This window comes from Euprymna scolopes, chromosome 4 (genome assembly GCF_053919585.1).
Source record: "Euprymna scolopes isolate OS-2025 chromosome 4, ASM5391958v1, whole genome shotgun sequence".
Taxonomy (NCBI): domain Eukaryota; kingdom Metazoa; phylum Mollusca; class Cephalopoda; order Sepiida; family Sepiolidae; genus Euprymna; species Euprymna scolopes.
The window spans coordinates 59506856-59527590 of NC_136485.1; the positions used below are offsets into that span (position 1 = coordinate 59506856).

Consider the following 20735-nt stretch of genomic DNA (forward strand, 5'->3'; position numbering starts at 1 on the left):
GATCACTGAAGTTAAGCAACATTGAGCCTGGTCAGTAAAATGGGTAACTATTTGGTATTACCACATACTGTATGCAATCTGAAGCCTGGAGAGAGACGGGTGCTGCCAGACTATTTTATCCCAAAGCACACTGCATGAAATAATGTAGTGCACCTACGACACGAGAGCACACATCCATTATCATCCATCAGCCACTATTTCAATCACAGATTCAAAGAGAAAGATGAGATGGTTCAGTAATGCTGCTGAAACAAATACAAAATCAAATAAGATGCAGTAAACCAGGGCTGTGAAGTTAGAGAGTGAATTAGAGCAAATTCATTGCTTTAAGAATTGAAGTCAGAACAGTATCTTTCAGAATTTTTGAGATTGTAGTTAGTTTCGGGTTACTGACTGCTCAGTTTCATTTTTATCATGTAATACATATTTTTAATTGAATTCTTTAAATTTTTGTTCATTAAAAACAGACAAAGAACATTGAAAAAAAAAAGAAGAAAATATCCTCTTTAAAATCAAAACATTATACAGTAGAATCCTGGGATATGGTGGCCCTACGATACGGTTTTTTCAGGTTATGACGTGGAATACAATATTTTTCTGGCTCCTGGTTATGGTCTTTGCCCACCTTATGATACAGCAGACCCCTAGGAGCATTTATTCCTACTTGGCGACTTCAATGCCTGGGTGGGAGAAGACTATGCCTCCTGGCCCCGATGCATGGGCCATTTTGGTGTTGGCAAGCTAAATTAAAACGGCCAGCGTCTCCTTGAGCTCTGCTCATTCTATGACCTCTGCCTCACCAATACCTTATTCCCCACCAAGCTCCCCCACAGTATCCTGGAGACATACCAGATCCTGCCATTGACATCAGCTGGATCTTGTCATCACTCACAGATCTCTCCTAAACCAAGTGTTGGTCACTCTTAATTTCCACAGTGCCTATTGTGATACGGATCACTCTCTGGTCGCCAGCAAATTGCGCTTCTTTCCCAATCATGTCCACCACTCCAAGCAGAAACCCCAACCACACATCAATATAGTCAGAACCCCCATGCCTGAGCTGAGAAAACACTTTGCCAGAGCCATCGATGGAGCCCTTGTGAATTGCCCAACAGACAGTGGCACATTGAGATGGAACCATATCTGAGAGGCAATATTTCAAACTGCCTTCAAAACTTTTGGTAGAAAAGAAAGGAAACAAGAAGACTGGTTTGAGGCAGGAGCTATTGAACTAGAACCCGCCATTGCCACCATGTGTGACGCCCTCCTAGTCTGGCAAATATGTGGGGAATGTATAAGGGAATAAAGAAAGCTTTTGGCCCAAGTGCCATCAAGACCGAACCACTCAAATCAGCTGAAGGCCAAATCATCAATGACCGCAGCAAGCAGATGGAAAGGTTGGCTGAGTACTACTGAGAATTCTACTCGAGGGAAACCATGGTCACCAAGCCAGCAGTGGAGAGTACCCGAACACTCCCCAAAATGAATGGGCTTGATGTTCCACCCAAGATTGACAAGCTCAGAAAAGCCATACACTCCCTATCCAGCAGAAAAGCTTCAGGCAGTGTCAACATACCCCTTGAGGTTGTACAGATGGCAAAAGAGAGCTCTCTTCTAAAGCATCTCAACAAACTCCTGTTACACTGCTGGGAAGAAGGAACTGGACCTCATGATATGCGCAACACAGAGATCATCACACTCTACAAAAACAAGGGTGAAAGGTGTGACTGCAACAACTACTGCAGCATCTCACTCTTAAGCATTGTTAGTAAAGCCTTCACCCGTGTTCTCCTCAACAGACTCCAGGCCCTCGCAGTGCAGCTTCAGGAATGCCAGATCAACCATTGACATAGCGTTCTCCGTAAGGCAATTGCAGGAGAAATGCTGTGAGGCCTTTGACCAGGTTAGCAGGACTCTTTTCCCTCTTCCGGAGCATTGGATGCCCTCCCAAACTCTTGAGCCTAATTGTTTCTTTTCATGAGAACATGAACTAGACCATACAGTTTGATGGGTCAATCTCTGAACCCTTCCCAATTAAAAATGGAGTGAAATAGGGATGCGTCCTCGCCCCTACACTCTTTGAAATCTTCTTCAACCTACTTCTTTCATACGCCTTTAAAGATTCTGATGATGGCGTATATATACACGCGAGCAATAGGGAACTTCTTCAACCTTGCACGCTTTCGTGCAAAGAGAAAGGTGCTGAAAGTTCTCATCAAAGAACTGTTCTTTGCTGATGCTGCTGCCCTTTCTGCACATTCAGAGGAAGTGCTGCAGTGACTCATTGTGACCGCTTTGCACTGGCATGCAAGGAGTTTAGCCTAACCATCAGCCTAAAGAAAATTGAGGTCATGTGCCAAGAAGCACACAATGCTCCAAGCACCTCAATTGATGAGCATATCCTTGCGGTGGTGGACAGGTTCACGTACTTTGGTTCGACTATCTCTAGTAACCTCTCCCTCGACTGCAAGCTGGATATAAGCATCAGCAAGGCAGCAACAGCAATGGCTCACCTCACCAAGCTAGTGCGGGACTACTATATGCTGACCGTTAACACTAAGATAAGAGTCTATCAGGCAGTTGTGCTGAACACTCTCATGCACGGTAGTGAAGCATGGACCTTCTATTCCTCCAAGAAATTAGGCTAAATTCTTTCTACCTTCCCTGCATCCACAGACTGCTTGGCCTGACCTGGCAGGACCATGTCACCAACATCCACATCCTAGCCGACCGGACCTCTGCTACAAGCATGACTTGAGGGCTGTCAGTTTCAACCCCTTGAAGCTTGAGATAGCTGCCTCGGACCGTGAGGGCTGGCAGACGACTATCTGGCGTGTGGCTGAGACATCCAAGAGGAGGAGAACCACATGCTGGTGGGAGAAGCGAGCCTGTAGAAAGGAGGGGACAGATCCAGCTTTGACCCCGGCCCAGACAGAGAGACAGAAAAACTACATCTGCAGCAACTGTGGCAGGTGCTGTGCCTCCCACATTGGCCTGCACAGCCACACCACAAGCTGTAACTCCCCCGACTGAATCAGGACACAGAATTCCACAATCTCTCAAGATCGACAGAGCCAACAACAACGGTGTTATTTATAATGTCATTTGATTATATACATGTGTATTATATACTGTACTGTATTCTGTTACTAATTTTTAATGCTGTATCCCAGAGTTCTACTGTATGTTGTAATCGAGTTTATTAAAGATAACACTAAAATTGGGAATGGTTAGCAATAAGGTTTATTACAATTTATATGGGGAAAGATAATAAGAAATAAGAAAGGAGAAGAAAATGAAAGGATAGTTCTTAATTTAATGGTAAAATGACATAAAACTAGTAAGGCTGCTGTTGCTACTACTACTTGGTGTAATTAATAATGTTATGCCTTTGTTCGTCAGATGAGTTACAATCTTGTAAGAAAATATTCTCCCTCATAAAAATATATATAAAATAGTATTAGTGGAAGAAAACTTATTAGGTTAGAGTTGGAATATATATATATGAAATTAGCATACTTGGACAGCATATATATATATATATATATATATATATATATATATATATATATATATATATATATAGGATTTGTGGGAGAGAACCCCAGCAAACGGCTCAATTATAAAAAAATTCAAGATTAGAGCATTATATTCATTTATATATGTGTTACAGAAGATCAGAAAAACATTGGTACCATCGGGTTTAAATCTAACACAGAGAGGATCAGTCTTTGATCATTTATGTTGGACTCACTTCATTCTTTCTTTATATCTGTCACAGATAAAACAAAGACCAAAGAGAGTTGAACATAAATGACCAAAGATTAATTCTCTTTGGGTTGGATTTGACACTGACAGTACACATGCTTTACTGATCTTCTATACCCCCCCCACACACACACCTACATATATATATAAAACATATCTTTATATGTAATTTAACTATTTGTGATAATAATGACATAAATGAATAACATAAACTTCTCTATTAGATAGCTCGATAGTGTGATACTAGAGCTATAAATATTTTTCTTTAAGATACTACGTTAAAAGGTATAGACACAAGTATTTACTCATTTAAAAAATGTTGGCAAGAACTTGCGTACAATTATTTCAACCTCCTAGTGTTGGCATACAAATATATAATATTTCATCAAATTATAATTTTGCACAACCCAGCTTCGTCAGCACATGTAAAAACCAATTTATCGAGAGTTTCACAGCCCATGAAACAGGACCTTTCTTATCAACAAACACAATCGTTATTCATTTTCTTATATACACAACATTATATATATATATATATAAAGTATAAAACATTCTAACATTCGTTATCTGCATTTTAAATAAAAAATATGTTTGCCTTACAATAATTCTTTGAATTCTGCAGTAGTAAATAATCAACATTTCTTTCTATTGTACGTGTTTCATTGTTTTCCAGACTGGAATAATTTCATAAACTTTTATATACTTGTATGCCAACACCGGGGGGGTGGGGCTGAAATAATTGTACACAAGGTTTTACCAATAAAAGACAAACATTTTGAAAAGGAGTAAATACTTGTGTGTCTATTTCTTTTAACGTGGTATCTTAAAGAAAATATATATATATATATATATATATATATATATATATATATATATAGTAAATTAAGGGAACTTCTGATAAAATTAAACCTGTTTAATGAGTGCGAAAAATTTGTTGCCTCCAAAATGCTCACGTGTCTGAGCGTCTTGTAGCGAATGATAGTAGAAACAAAAATGACAATGTCCAGGTGATTTTGTCTTCAATGGTTGCGCAAAACAAAGGTGATAGGGAATGTTTTTTTTTTTTTTTCAACAAACCATGGTCCTTAGAATTCGAAATGTGTGATGTGTTAATGAATTGAAAAGAGTGTTGAGTCATTTTCATTTTCATATTAATTTGGATCCATACCGATTTGATACAACGTTTCTGAATTCTTTCAGCCATTCAACAATAAGAGCCATTTATCAAGACACCCCCAAAGAAGGTTGGAGGTGACATCGGCTGAAACGTTGAGAGAATAATACCCAAGATTAGAACAGTAATCTGAACAATCCAAATAATATTAAAAAATAAAATATATTAAATCAATATCGACTCATATTAATATAAAAATGGAAACAGTTCGACGCTCTTTTCATTTCATAAACGCATCACATATTTTGAATTCTATGGTTTGTTGAAAAAAAAAAGAATAAAATCATTTCTTCCACCATTCACCAATAATTCACTAGTAGGTGATGTCCCTTTTGTTTCTCTGCAATCTCTTTCCCACAAAAGAGACATTGTGAACCTGTCTCTGCTCTATCGTTATTTTCATGACAACTGCTTATCTAAGCTTCAATCTATGCCCCCCCGCCGCTTACCAAACTTTCATAAAAAGCACTCATCTAGCTATAACAACTATCATCAGTTTCCCCTACTCTCTATTTGTGACTAAATCTAAATGCAAATTCCATGAACAGAGCTTTTTCTCTAGAACTGTTCACTTGTGGAACTCCATTGGTTTTCTTTTCAGCTGACTACAATATGGTCATCTTCAAGTTCAATGTAAACAAGTTCTTGCTGAGCTGCTCCCCCAAGTAATCCATTTCTACTCCATTTCCACCACTAACTATTAATACACTGTTGTCTCAGTGACAGTCATACACTCATTAACCCTTATCCTCAAATATCTTTTGGGCCTTGATATGTAGTAACTCCCATGTAATGGTCCAAACAACCCTGCCCCCCCCCCCAAAAAAAATACTACAGGAAAATTCTTGTTTGAAAGAAGAAATATTTATATTATAGATTATCCACCATCAATATGGCATAGCCTGAAAATCTGCGTGTACCAAGTTTAAATCCAGTTCATACCACAGAAATACTTTCATCAAACTCACACCTGACCTTGTGTCTAACCAACTGGAACGGAGGTAAATAAAATAATAGATTATTCAGTCATGGACAAGCAACCAATCAGAAGCCAAAGAATGATCTTGTGCATCTAAACATAATGAAACAAGCCAACCTTCTTATAAATCAACTTTCTATGCTCAACTGGTCAGAAAGTTGAGTACTGATTACTAAATTCAATATTTTTAAATGTAAAAAATCGAACTCTTATATTGATTTGAGTTTTTCAGCACCAGCAAAGTTTTTATTTTGGGGTTAGTGTAGGACAAGAAGCTTAGCAGTAGAATCAAGTTATTGTCACAGTTCAATTGCATTTCTCAACTTTATTTAACAGCAAAATATTCACTTAATTAGATCTTCTTTGGCAAGTATAAAATTCTCATTGTTAAGAGAAAGGCGTTATTTGGCTTAAACAAAAAATGTCAGTGTTGTTAACCCTTTCAATGTGACATGTTCTAAAAATGCATCATTTGCATGTGTTTGCTTCGTATTTGCACATTTGTTATGTAACAGAAAACTCATAGGAATGTCACCTCGTTTGTCTGAAGGGAATTTGATATGGTTTTAAGTAGCAAATAAAAGGCATCTTTTTCAAGAGCAAAAATACCGTCTATTACTTCCCCCTGCCCCTAAAAAAAAAAAAAATGCTTTTTTCCCTGTTTTATGTTGAAAATAGAAGGCAAACCCAATGTTGCCCGGGATTAAATGAGGAATAATATGTCCTTTGTTCATAACATTGTGTTATGTTCTTATTTGTATTTTTTACATTTTATGCCTAGTGCTATCAGAAAAGGCAGTCTGAAGATACTGGCTTTCTGACCTAAAATGCACCAAACATTGATGTCATTTTTTCCCTTTCTCTTTACAAAACTCAATCATGTTTTGCAAAGTCAAAAAACGAAAACAATTTTCCACTACAAACCAAACCAAACACAATGAATAAATATTTGAAGATATAAAGAAGAAGCATAAAACCTTTTTCAGTTAGAGATGTTGGCAAGCTTCATGTGGTCCCTCATGTAAGTACTATATGTGTTTCTAGAAAGAATTCCAACTAAAGAAATATCCGAGAAACGAATGCCAATGGTAATCATCTTATGCTCAACAACAACAACAATCATCATCATCATCATAATAATGTGTGCGATAAGTTCTGAAAATCTTGTATGGGAGAAGTCGGCTTCCTCTTCGCTTGCATGTGAGTTAAGGAAGAACTTTCTAGGATATATTAGATTCATAAGCAGTCCCCAAATGCTGCATGACATCCCAGTCAGGAGGTGGTGCTTTTGACAATGTTAGTTTTGTCTAGCAGGGAGGTGTCGTCGTCATCCTCCCGCATAATGTCCGGTATTTCTATATGGTCCCTCATCAGGTGATGACCATGTTTAACATCTAATGAGAACCAGTGTCTCAACATGATTATGCTTGTGCTTCTCTGTTTTTCTGTTTTTTAGAAGAAAATGCTTTATCCTTTTGATCAAATTCACAGCAAGGTCATGAAAAGGTCATGAGAAGGTCATGAGAAGGTCATAAGAAGGAGGCATAAATTATTCATAGAACAAACAAATGAGGATTCATTATGGATTCGAGTTAGTTTCATGACTATGCAAAATATTTGTCAGTTGTTCAGATTGATAAGTCACATTTTTATTTGAATGAGACAAACACATGCTTAGGTTTGTATTGCAATATTTTTTTGCACAATATACTGGGTATGATCACAAAGATTTGGATGATTATATTTGTAGACAGTGTGGTTAGGAATTAACCAATCAGCTACAAGAATCACTGTATAAGATATACTAAATATCTTTGAATTTATCAGCCATAGATTTTCATCTTGACACAAAAGGAAACCACTGCTGATCCTGACTGGATTAAGACTACTATTTTTTACAATTCAAAACTTCTCTGACCGGATTGATACTTCTAATTTTGCTTGAGATGAGTTCATTTAATATTCTCAATTGGATAATTTTCTTTTCTCTACAATAGACTTATTTCTTTTGACATCCCTTTTGTATGATTTTTCTATTACAAGGATGGCTCTTCAATCAAGAGGTTGTAAATAGCATTTTGTTGGCTGTTTGTTACACGTTTAATTTTGATGGCATTACACTTTACTTTAGTAATTCATGAATATAAAACTGGAAATAAAGAAATAAATAAAAATCTGGGTCGACATCTTTTCCTTTTTAATGAAAGTATTTATTTCCGCTACTCTCTCGTCTTGACATCACTTAAAAAAGTCTCTCGCTGCACGTGTTTCTCTTTCCTCTAACCACATGTTGGTTCATTCTTGTCTTTGACTTTACACGTCCATTTCCTTCAATGCCGACTTTGTTTCTCTTGACCACATGGTGCATTTTTTGTCCTTTTCTTTCCTTTTTCTTCTTGCGCACACTTCCTAATTTCCATATATGCTTTTTTTCGGCTACTGCTGCTAATCCCTTCACAAGCAAGCAATCCTTTGCTGCTGCTGATATTTTCTCACATGCTCATATACACCATGTTACAATATTATATATATATTTTTTTTTTGCTAAATGCATAGATTAAATGAAAGTCAGGGCTTTACATTGCGAGTGAAACAGTCGCATTTGCGAGTGAGTTTTTAAAGTGGCAACTAGAAATAATGAAACACTTATCTTTTGGCGATAGCATTTCTTTCACTGACAATCTTCCCAAACTATTTTTTCAACTTTTTTTTTTTAATAAAACGAACAAAGTTAAATTATTTAAACAATAAAAGTTTAATAGAACAATGTACTCTTTTTTTTAATGCAAGCTGTTTAAAAAAAACATCTGAAGAAATTAGAATGTTTACACCTTCAATTATCCACATAAAATTTGTTGCATATTTAGAATTACACTTATTAAAAAAAACAAAAAAAGAAAAGAAAAATCTTTATGATATTCATACTTGTAACAGAACGAAGATGTCATATTCTAAAAATCATGTGAGTTTGGCTAGTAACTTTCCTATTTGTCTAGTAAACGAAAATTTTTAGTTGTCAAAGATCAACTAAAGATAAATTTGTCCATAGATCCCAGTAAGTAGTTTATTAGATGTGCCCATGCATCTCAATAAGGGACTCCCTCCATTTGTTCCTTCATGCCATGTATAAGTTTGAAATAGTATGGACATGAGCTGTGCATTTACTGAACCAGCTGTGATTGTCTCACTCATTGTGTTGATCCAAATTGGTGTCCGATTCAGTCAGTCTTGCAACAAGGGAATTCTTCCTCAAATAAAACCACAAGTCCAGTTTATCAAAAAATTAGAATTTTTTTTTTTTCGGATAATACAAAGTTGAATGACAGACTTGTAGAATGAGTTCTGCCTGACAAGAATGAAGCACACAAGTTTTATTGACACAGTCATTCAAGCCAACAGACCCTAAAAGGCCCAACTGCTTTACAGCACTCCAGAAAATCAACTGTTGCCTAAAACGTTCAGCTCTAACTTCAACTCTTACCCCACTCCTCAAAAACACTGGTTATGACTGTCTTTCCTTCCTATCTCCAGGAATCTATTCACTCCTGACAGGTTCTGGTCTTTTTTTAGTGGTCATTATCCAGAAATTGACCACTTAATACAACAACCAGAGATAAAACCTAGATGGTCTTTATTCATGGAGGCTTATCTGCAGATAACCCATGACATAGTTTTTCTAACAAAAGCCAATCCCAGCATGACTTTCCCATTCAATGAGGTACTTTTTTTTTAAACAAAGAAAACATCTCCTTAGTGGTCAGACTCTGGCCAGAGATATTTCAGTTTTATTTCTTCTTCCTCTCTTCTGCAATGTCTGCCATTCATAAGCACCAGAAAAAAACATGCTGTGCATGTTTACAATAGTATTATGAAAGTTTGTCAGTTTGTAATGCTTAAGTTTGAAATAGGATTTTGTTAATTCATGCTAAAGATGTGTCTATTCAATCTGTGTTTAGCAATGAAAAGGCTGACCAACAGATGGCCAAAGCTTTTTATATTTAAAAATTAAGTGGGACAGACCAACCAAAATACCATTTCCATTTATATAATCACAAAACTTTTCAGCCCATTAAAAACTAGCAAACGTTATAGTATATTAACTTAGAACAAGTACTTTATGGCAAATCGATAGTTCAATATTGTCAAATTTGTGCTCATTTTTAAGTTAAATACTAATCACTATTAATCCCTAACTGTGCATCAAACGAATACCATAATTCTTAGTTTGCTTCACCTTATTATAACAAAGGTCCACACAAAATTTCAGCCAGACTCACCCAGTAAAAAATTGAAACAGATAGACAAACAAACAGACAGATTAAGAGAAAGAAAACTGTATCATATTTGAGAATCAACTGAAATATTGATTTTCAAATATACTAAAAATATACATTTTTGGCAAAAGTCATGAGGTCACATCACCGGAATGTTTTGTTCTAGAGATATAAAATAGATGCCATTTAATTTATTTTATGGAGATCTATAAGCATGTAAAAATAATCTCCGCCAATCATAGTCTGACCCTTTTATTTTTTTTGGAAATTAGTTCAGACACGGCATGATACCACTTGATGTAAGAACGCAAAAAAAAATACTTTATAATAAAAAACTAGCCAATCATAAATGTTAGATGGATAAATTCTAATCAAGAAAATGCCAATTCTTTCCGTTTTGTCCAATACATCACCCATGGAATGTGAGGACAAAATAAAGAACGCAAGAGTTACAAAGCAGCCGAAAGTAAACCCAAGATCCACTTTCTACTCCCTCTAACCCTTAAATTTATAAATAACTAAAACAAGATCTGTTAATTCCCAGAAAAAAATAGTTTGGCATTGCATGTAATTTCTTTGGTCAGTCTTATAAATCATCCATTTTTATGTTCATTACAAAGATTAAAATCAAGATATAATGAGACTAAACATTATATCTAGAATACTTATTCGCATTTTGATCAAAGAGAGTTATGAGGCTGTTTAAAACTTTAGCATTGTGTTGTGTCGACTCTTTGGATAATAATGAACTCTTCCACTTATAAAAACCCAGAAAATATGCCTCCTGGCGGTTAGTACACAAGTTATGTCCAAGTCATGCAGACTTGGCAGTCGGACTGACATATAACCATACTCATAATCTAGTATATAAGGGCTGCTAAGCGGTCAACATTGAAAAATTGCTACGTGGGCGTCATTGAATTTTTATCTGTTTATCAACTGTTTCACAAATGTGTATACGTGAATGGTTCATATGACAGATTACTTATGTTAGGAATAACTAGGTTTGAAAACACTTTTTAAAGATCGTGCAAAGCTGGCCTAATGGTTACTGTACTTGACTCACTATATTTAGGTTTTGGTTTTGAGATCAGCTCAAGCATTTTTTTTTTTTTATACTTACAAGAATACAAGAAATGAACTGTTTAGAAAAAACCTAATACTCACATGCACATGTCTCAGTTGCTGTATGAATTAAAATATATGTATGCATATTTTATGACTGGGCAACACCGAGCGGCCTGCTAGTATATTATAGTTATTTTTCTGTTCAATATATTTGTTTCCATTAAATACTGAGTTGTGTCTTTCTTCCATTAAGCATGACAGACAAAGCCTCTTATAGAACTGCTTGGATACATTTAAAAGCCATGTGTGCACGGTTTAAAATGTTGTTTAACATTAAAAAAGATAAAAGATTAAAATTAATGTATGCCGAGTGAGATTGTGTTATTTTTTTTTTATCAGGTTGTAATTCAATCAGTCATTTTAAGAAAAAAAGTAATGAGGTTTGATAAGAAAAGAATTTATTTACATGTTTATTAATGAACACACGCAATAGACAATGATACATAGACATTAAAAATTCCTCACTCCTAAGAATAACAAATATATTCAAAATCAAATTCAATTTTCTCATTGTTTATACGGTCCCGAGCAACGCCGGGTAGCCCCGCTAGTCTATATATATAAAACACAAAATGTGTGTGTTTGTATGTCTGCCAAAAACTTTCGACATACGCTACCAACACTGACAAAATCGGTATCGTTTGAAAGGTTGATCTCTTGGACGATAAATATCCAAAAATTGCATAAAAACATTAATTTTTTGACCGTTAACTGGGCTGTTTTTTACATAGTGGGATCAGATTTTTCGTCGACATTTTTGCAAAATCATCATACGCCTTGCAATGACTAAGCTTAGTTTGAACAGCGGAGGAGTCGCATGTCGCAATGGGCACAGCAATTAAAACGTTAGTTTTTTTTCACTTCCTTTTCCTCTTAGCAGTACAGGTTCGATCCTGGCTACTGCGGCTATTTTTTTTTTGTGCTTGCATGAGTACTCGCTTCTATTTTCATTTTTTAAGGGTTGGTTAATTTTTTTTGTTTCTTTCTGTCGCTCAATACCCTTACCATAAAACCTCTACACACCTGGGCAACGCCGGGTACGTCCGCTAGTCTATGTATATAAAAGGCAAAATGGACGTAAGTGTTTGTGTATGTCCGCCAAAGGCTTTTTGCACTGGGTTCTTGCATCGATTAGTTTTCGCATACTTTCCGGGAGTTTTGTAAATATGTATTATATGGGAAGTCCAAATGTCAGACAGTCGAAAGGCTGTCTGAAAATGACGTCAGGTAGTTAGAGGGTGCTGGTTTTCTTCCCCCCCCCCCCGCGCCGTGCACCGTACATCCCTATCGTGAACCTTTGTATAATTTTTACCATTTTTTTTTTATTGAATTGTTTTTCTGTGTTCCTGATTTTAAATTTAGAAAAACAAATATTTAAAGATTATATGAAAAATTGTTACGCCAAAAGTTTCACATTCATTAAGCGAGGAATATATTAGAATCTTACGTTTTAAAAAAATTTAAAAAAAAAAGCAATATTTTTGTAATTATAATTTTTTTGTGTGACAATCTATATATATAAAAGGCAAAATGTGTGTGACCATTTCGTGTATGTCTTCAAAAGGCTTTTCTCGCACACGGTTCCGATGTCGTTACAATTGCTTACAACTATTTATATGGGTCCTATATCATAATACTTAGGATTTGGGAACGCGGGTCGTCTCTAGATTTATTTACGTCGACTTTTATGAGATTCGCGCTATTTCGCTTTGTGCCCGGTTTGTCCTGCATTTTAGTATAAATACAGTGAAAAAAGTTGGGTTCTCGGCTTACGCTCTGCTTTCCCCCCTTCCCACCATTATCTGGGGGAAGTGAAAACTAAAAATAATGATCCCGTGATGACCTCATTTAGCGTCGTCCTGTCAATCAAACCTCTTTTAGCTTTATAAGCTTTAACTTAACAGGTTAATCAATTACTCTCACTCGTGATCGAGACCGTTAAGTATTGGCATTGGTTTCCACCTCCACGTCAAAGCTTCCGGGTTCAATCCCTCCTCCCGACCAAACATTTTTTTTTATTACTTCGCTTATTCTTTAGTTTACCCCCCCCCCCCATACACAGGTTTATTTATGCCATTTTTTTCCGTTTTGTTTTGAATTTTTTTTTTTTTTACATCGTCTTTTTTATAATATTTAAGCAGGATTATTAATTACCCCCCCCTCCATACACACACCTACAAACACCCGGGCAACGCTGGGTGCCCCCCCCGCTAGTCTATATATATATATATACATATATATATAAAAGCGAAAATGTATGTATGTATGTGTGTATGTTTGTGTGTCTGCTAAAAACTTTCGACAGACACGACGAAAATTCACAAACTCGGTATCATATCGAAGCCCCATCCTTCGCTCAAAAAATTCGCCAAAAACGTTCATTTTTTCACCCCAAAATTTTCGACCGGGGGGGGGGTCAACAAAAACGGTCTTCTCGTGACGACGAGCGGTTCTAAGCATGCGCCAGATGACGTCATGACCTTATTTACTTTAAATAGTTGAAAACTGAACAAATTTCATGTACGTCGCGTTAGCTCAGTCGATTAACGCATTGGTTCATTATCTAAACGTTTTGGGTTCGATCCTACCCCCCCGGTTTCTTTTTTATTTAATATCACACACATCTACAAACACCTGGGCAATGCCGGGTAACGCCCGCTAGTATTAAATAAATGGCAAAATAGGTGTGAGTGTTTTGTGTATGTCCACAAAAAGCTTTTTGCATCGGGCTTCTCGTGTCGGTTAGATTCTGCGAGAAGTTTTCGCATACTTCCCAGATCGTAATATCTCGCATTCGCAAACGGACATCCTTTCTTTCCTTTTTTTTGATTGAGTTAAACAAAATTCCCACTGTCGTCTCGAGTGTTTGTTTGGCTTTTTTGTATAATAAAGCAAAACTATTCGAATGTAAACGACAGCTCGACAGCCTGGTGGCTGAGGTGCAGTGTCCACCAAAACCAGATTAGTTCTCAGTCAATGGAGGGGGGGGAACCTTTCTATACTGAGAAAATTTCATTTTTAAGCAAATTGTTATTAATCCCACATTGTCACATTTTGTTTTTGTGGGAAAACAAATACCGACAGAAAGCAAGAACCTTACATGGCCCCTGGCCAGTTTTAAAAGCAACGTTTATTTCTGCGCCTGTGTGGCGACTCCTATGATTCTTAAGTTAATTACCAACTCATTGAATTCACTATCCTATTTGGCCCAATGGTTAGCGAGGAAGACTAACTACCCTACGTTTTCGAATTTGATCCCGCCTCTCTCTATCTTTTTATTTATTTTTTTTTTATTTTGTCCTTGTGCTACAATGGTTACTGTGGCAAACTAATTACCCACCTCTCTATCTTTTTTTTTATTTTAACCACATGAAAGCCATTCTTAACATTGCTTCGTCCTTGTGCAAATATCCTCCGCCTGGGTAACGCCGGGTACTCCCCGCTAGTACAAAGATAAAAAGGGTTTATTACTATAAATGAACACTAAAATAGGTAGTTAAATGTTGGGCAACTGGCTTGTAATGCATATGGGGAATGGCCCGGCTGTACAACTGTACTTGTAATACAGCTATATTCCTTGAGGATAGCATCATTGCTGTTATGCTACTCAGAATAGGTTGTTGTATGAGGAAGGGAGTATCAGTACTTTATTTACAATAAATAGACATATCAAACAGGACGTTGTACTGCATGGAAAGAAATGAAATGAGAATGATAGAATGCATGTGTAATGTGAACCTGTTCTATGAGTATTTTAATGGTGAATGCTCTGACGAACTACAAACACTTGTGTCCTCTCGACGTAAATACCCCTGACAAACCCAACAAGCAGCTAAATCCCACCCCTACAAAGTAGAGATCTCTAAGTGTAAGAAAGCCTTCTACTCCAATAGTTTCTTTCCCAGAACTGCTAGACTTTGGAACTCCCTTCCGGGATTCTGCTTTCCCAACTGTACTGACATGCAGAAGTTCAAGTGTAATGTGAACAGACATCTTGCCGCTTATCTCCTTTCATAATATCCCTGCAATTTATGCTCCCGATAGTAGCCCCTACTTCAAAGTGGCATTGTGCCTTGTTTGGGGTGAAAATTGTAAAAAAAAAAAAAAAAGAAAAAAAAAAAAAAAAAGACACACTTAGATCTGATGAGCTCAGAGGAAGATTAAATCTGGACAGTATAGTAAGACATGTGCATGATCGGAGATTTTGATGGTATTGCTATGTTGAAAAAATGGATGAGAGTTCTTGCGTTCATAGATGTAGGAAAATTGAGATATCATTTAGCCTTAAGAGACAATGGATAACCCTGTGTGTGTGGGCAGTTTATTGTGTAGCAAGGGTTGCACAATAACCTATCCGGCATTGGCACTGTTTGAATCCAGTGGCAAGGAGAAGTCCAGGACAACTGGAAACAATGCTGGAGTAAGCAGAGAGCCCTTCCATATACAACACCTGGTATTCTCAAATGGTAACCCATTTAGTACTGACCAGATTTAATGTCGCTTAACTTTGATGATTTGATACTGTGTCAACGTAATTATACCATATATATATATATATATAAGTACTAAACAGCTTGCTTGTTATATGAAGTTCAAATTCTCTGAAATTGATCCTCATGGCTTGAACAGAATGGATCAGAGTACACTGTATGCTCTTCTTGATCTGCGCTCTGATCCCTGCCAACATACCCATCTACATGACATAGTGCATTTGTAAACAAAATTTAAACTCTGTAGCTGTTCAACTGAGAAAACTCAAGAAAAGGCATTTTTAAGAAATGGGCTCATCACTCAAATCAAAGGTTAGTAATAGGATAAGTAAGTAATTATAATTTTTTAAATACTAACTTTTGAACTTGAAACACTATTAAAAGAATTTGAAGGGCTATTGTTCTAAAAGGCAACAATGCCCCAGGAATGAGAAATTATTTTACATTAAATTTATATGCAAAACTGATTCTCCACTCTAAATTTTAAAATCATGTTTTTTTTTTCTTCTTTCTGCAAAGTTTTTCAGGGTACTCACACATAATTGCCTAAAAAAAGGTGGAACCTCATAATTTGGAAAGGTGGGATGAAGAGATTAAGCAAAAGGTGTTAATCTCAGTGGGTCATTCCAGAAGTAAAACCTCCTATTATTTAACTTAAAAAGTTAAAGAGCTATGAAGAAGGGAGTCATACCATTAAAACAAACAACCTTTTGTGCCCCAGAAGTTATTTCTCTACATAGTTTCCATCATTCTCAATTCACGTTTGCCAGAAATTCAATAACGCATCCCTGCTCCTAACATATGTCTATTATAGGCATTGCTTTCTTAGAGTCACACACTGCCAACATCTGCAACAGAGAGATTGAAATTTGGAGCCATGAATTTATGTTCAGTCATCATAACAATGCAATTTTGAATCCCCTCTGATCCATTCAGGCAGAAAAAAATAGGTAGTATTACTTTTGGAACACCCCTCGTACAATAATACCAACAAAATTTTGCAATATATTAATTTTAAGACGATTCTAGAATTCGATTTCAGATTCTTGTACATAAAATGCACTAGAATTTGAATTCTCCAACTTCTTTTTTCTTTTAAATAAACACAAGATATTTTTTTAAGATAATACAGGTATGAAGATAGATGCCCCGCTCACTCTTCTGCCTCTATTCACTGCATCCTCAAGCACGGGTTATCTTCAAACTGCTCATAGACTTTTGGCATCTTAAGAATTTCCTTGCTTCATTCTTTATTCACTTTGACTCTGTCTACACTTTAGGCAACCTATACCCAATGGTGTAGGTAACAGAAATAAATAATGTTTGTTCATAAAAAGGATTTGTTTTCCTTTCATTGTTAACAAGAGTTGAATTTAGCAAAAGTTACCCACAACTCACATGTGTTGGATGGTCCTGGATATGACCTTAAACTATATCCGATGGTGAGGCCCCAGCTTGTGGGCTTTGGAGAGTGTGGAGCCACCTTTTTATTGTCATTGCTCCCAGGTCCACTCTAACCCGAAGTGGTAGTATCTGTTAGGGTCCCAACTATGGGTTAAATAGAAACCGACTTGAAAAAACAAAACAAATATATTCTATTAAAAAATTGTTCTTCAAAATCACTGGATTCGGCATTGAATAACCTGAAAAGAGTTGATATGCCGTAAAACAAAACCAACCAACCAACCAACCAACAACATGTGTTGGAAGTCATCTTTAGCAGCAGCAGACTCTAAAGTCTGTGTCCTAACATTAGTTTCTTCACTTACAGGCTAGTAACTGTAAGGGGCAGACAACTCAACATTTTCAACATGCTAGGAATTCATATTCTTTGGATTCTTTGGACCGCTATTCTCATCTTGAGTGTCATTTTCACAACATTTCAGTTGCGGTCGGAGATTATATCAACTGAAATGTGAAAATGACATTAGTAACCTCTGACTCTGTAGCCTCATTTGAAAGTGATTTTCCACTGTTAGGTATGAATTTGTCTCATATGTTCTGGCCTTTTCAGCATTGAACTAATTGAGAGATTCTCATTTACACAATCGTTTCAGCCGAGAGAGTTTTAGAAAGAAGGAGTAGGACAAACTGCATGGAAATAAACTGTCTTCATTAATTGAACAAGATAAATAATTGTGAGTTGAAATGGCACCAGACTAGGTGAAATAATTAACATAAGTGATATTATTATTAGGAAATAAAAAATTTAATATTTTATGAAATGGTGTTATATTTCAATCGCACGCTGTTTGCTCGGCTGACAGAAGGAATGCGAGAAGGCAAATATTTGTTAATGTTTGAAATGCTCATATGAAAGTAATGCACAAATTGTTGCCGAGAAGAGGGGGAACTAAAAAGGTGTCTGCCTCTCTGCATTATTTGAATTCTTCGGACTACTGTTGTCATCTTGAGTGTTATTCTTACAATGCTTCAGTAAATGTTCCTTCTTCAAGAATCTCTCGTCAAACTTGGGAATCTTTCTGTCAAGGTTAGGAATTTGCATGGAAATTCAAAAGAGATCCTTTATTTAATCCATGTGGGGAGAGGTGGGGGAAGCATGCTTTTGTTCTGTCAACCATGACCGGATAGAAGTCTTCAGAAATTCGCAATTATATTCTTAGTATCACTCACATTGAAGATTGAACCTTCAACCTCCAGAAGAGTGTCACTTAGAACTGAATTTTACCTTGTGCTTTATCCGTTATGACATGGATTCTTGCAGACAATTCTAGTAGCAGTGATATTTCATAAGTATTAAAATTATAAAATTATAAAAACAAGAAGTTATGTAGTAGGTGGAACACAAGAAATTATTTGTTGTTTATCTATCTGTCTTTTTATCGATATATCTATTTATCTATCCATCTCGATTTATCTATCTATCTAACCGGCAAGACAAACAAGAGATGAGATATGAAGATGCTTTGATAAAAGTTGTCAAAACATTATTGAGCTATAAAATGGACAAGTTTCGCCGGAAGCTGTAAAAACAGCTGACCCGGAAGGACGTGGTTGTTATCATGTGATCAGGTTAGCTGGACATAGAGTCGTAGTTGGAATTTGGATGTTAAAAAGAGCAGTCTGGTTAACGGTTGTCTCCCTCCCAAGAGGAGGGAGATAACGTGTCTAAAAAAACATGGAGACTATTAGAATTAACCACAAGAAAAGAAACTCACTTTCCATTCATCTGTGCCGACACCTTGGAAGTGAAATAAAACTAATATAAAACCAACCATCGTTTTTGGAGTGAAATGCATTTTGTTCAATAGTTTTCCAGCTTTCCCTCCAAGAACAGATGAATTCCAGATGGACCATGTTGTAATATTTTAGACTTGTAATGGAGTATGATCCCACACAGTCGGACGATTCTATTTATAAACAATGCTTGCTAGGAACTGACGAATCGAATTAATTCACGTTCTGCTACCAACCAATCAGAAACCAGAATTGCTTCATAAATATTAAACCTTTTCTGGAGCAATTTCACATTTTTTTTTTTCCGTCTCAACACGGTAAAAATATTTTGCTCTGTGGAACTGTCTACTGCAAACAAGTCACCTCTCAAAACTTGTTTAGAACAACGAACCATTGGAAACTGTTCTGTCTACTGCAAACCAGTCACCTCTCAAGACTTGTTTAAAACAACGAACCATCTGAAACTTTTATGAAACTAAACATGGCTTACACTTCTAGAGATCAAGATCAACAAAGCAACGAAAATAAGGTACGTTGAAAATACATGTATGACACGCACATACCTGCATAAGAACACTCTGATCACGGAAAGAACTCAAATAGGTCATGAATAGAACTTGGGTTCAGATAGTGAAGAGCCACTACAGACATTAGCAACAATGACACGTATACACACACAAACTCAACGACGTAACATACGTTTGATTAAGTGACTACACAATATAACTATCAAAATGAGAACAGTAGTTCGAACAATCCAAATCATCAATCCTCATCTCCAAATATTTTCTTATTTTACGAATATTGAAAACTTGTATCATGTTTCGGAAGTTTTGTGATGAGGATTGATAATTGGTATTAGTGGAATTATTCAGACTACCATTCTCATCTCATAGTTATATTAATGTTTTATCTGATGTAACCTTCAAACTTCTTCTAGTGCACCTTTTAGAATTCTGGACTCGTGGCATATTGCATTGTCTTGGTGACAGGGCACTCTCCATTTGTGTTAGTTTTTTTTTTTGATCTTTTCCTTCAAATGCACCAATAATGCTGAATACAGTGTAAAATTTGCTATTTATGTTTCCCCATTTCTCTTGGTAATCGATGAACAAAATAACGTGTGCATCTTAAAATACAAAGGCCAAAACCTTGCCTGCTGATGTTTGCATTTCGGATCGCTTTGGATGGCTCCACACTCCCCAAAGCCCGCAAGCTGGGGCCTCACCATCGGGTATAGTTTAAAGTCATACCCAGGACCAGAGAGAGTGAGGCTGGCTCTGTGCAAACCAGCTTCTCTTTAAGCAAACTCCCAGTGCGTATCATCCATCATCCCTAGGATGATCAGATGGTTTTTGTCATTCCGACAGATGAACTCGATCATCCATTGTCTGGTTAACATTTGTAGTTCAGTTTCAGCTAGTATTAGGAGGATTAATCAGAATAAAAAATTGTAAAAATCAGAACTTTTTGGGGTAGCAGAATCCAAAAAAATTTGTAGTTATTTTCCAATGCCAAAAACGATCTTTTTTAATCAATTTGTTTTCTTTGTTTGTTTGTTTGATTTGTTTAAAACTTAATTCCCCATTGTTGGTATTAATGATAAGATGATGAAATATTTATTGATTTTAAACTACTATTAAAACTAAAATCTAAATCACCCCCACTACCATCCCCACAAATGTATTTTTATATTTGCAAAAATATATGCACATATTACAAAA

The 20735-nt window shown here is 36.3% G+C and overlaps 2 protein-coding genes across 3 annotated transcripts in view; one reads left to right on the plus strand and one right to left on the minus strand.

Moving 5' to 3' along the window:
* LOC145267615 (alpha-galactosidase MYORG-like) overlaps positions 1–20735 on the minus strand; it is a 122196-nt gene that overhangs the window by 59384 nt on the left and 42077 nt on the right. The window lies entirely within an intron of this gene.
* Positions 1438–1848, plus strand: LOC145270876 (uncharacterized). Its single transcript, XM_080126433.1, has one exon. It carries the CDS (start codon positions 1438–1440, stop codon positions 1846–1848), a length of 411 nt encoding a protein of 136 aa, XP_079982559.1.

Bases quoted from the DNA above. Each gene is read 5' to 3' on its own strand.
- LOC145270876 (XM_080126433.1), top strand. From the start codon at position 1,438: ATGGTCACCAAGCCAGCAGTGGAGAGTACCCGAACACTCCCCAAAATG.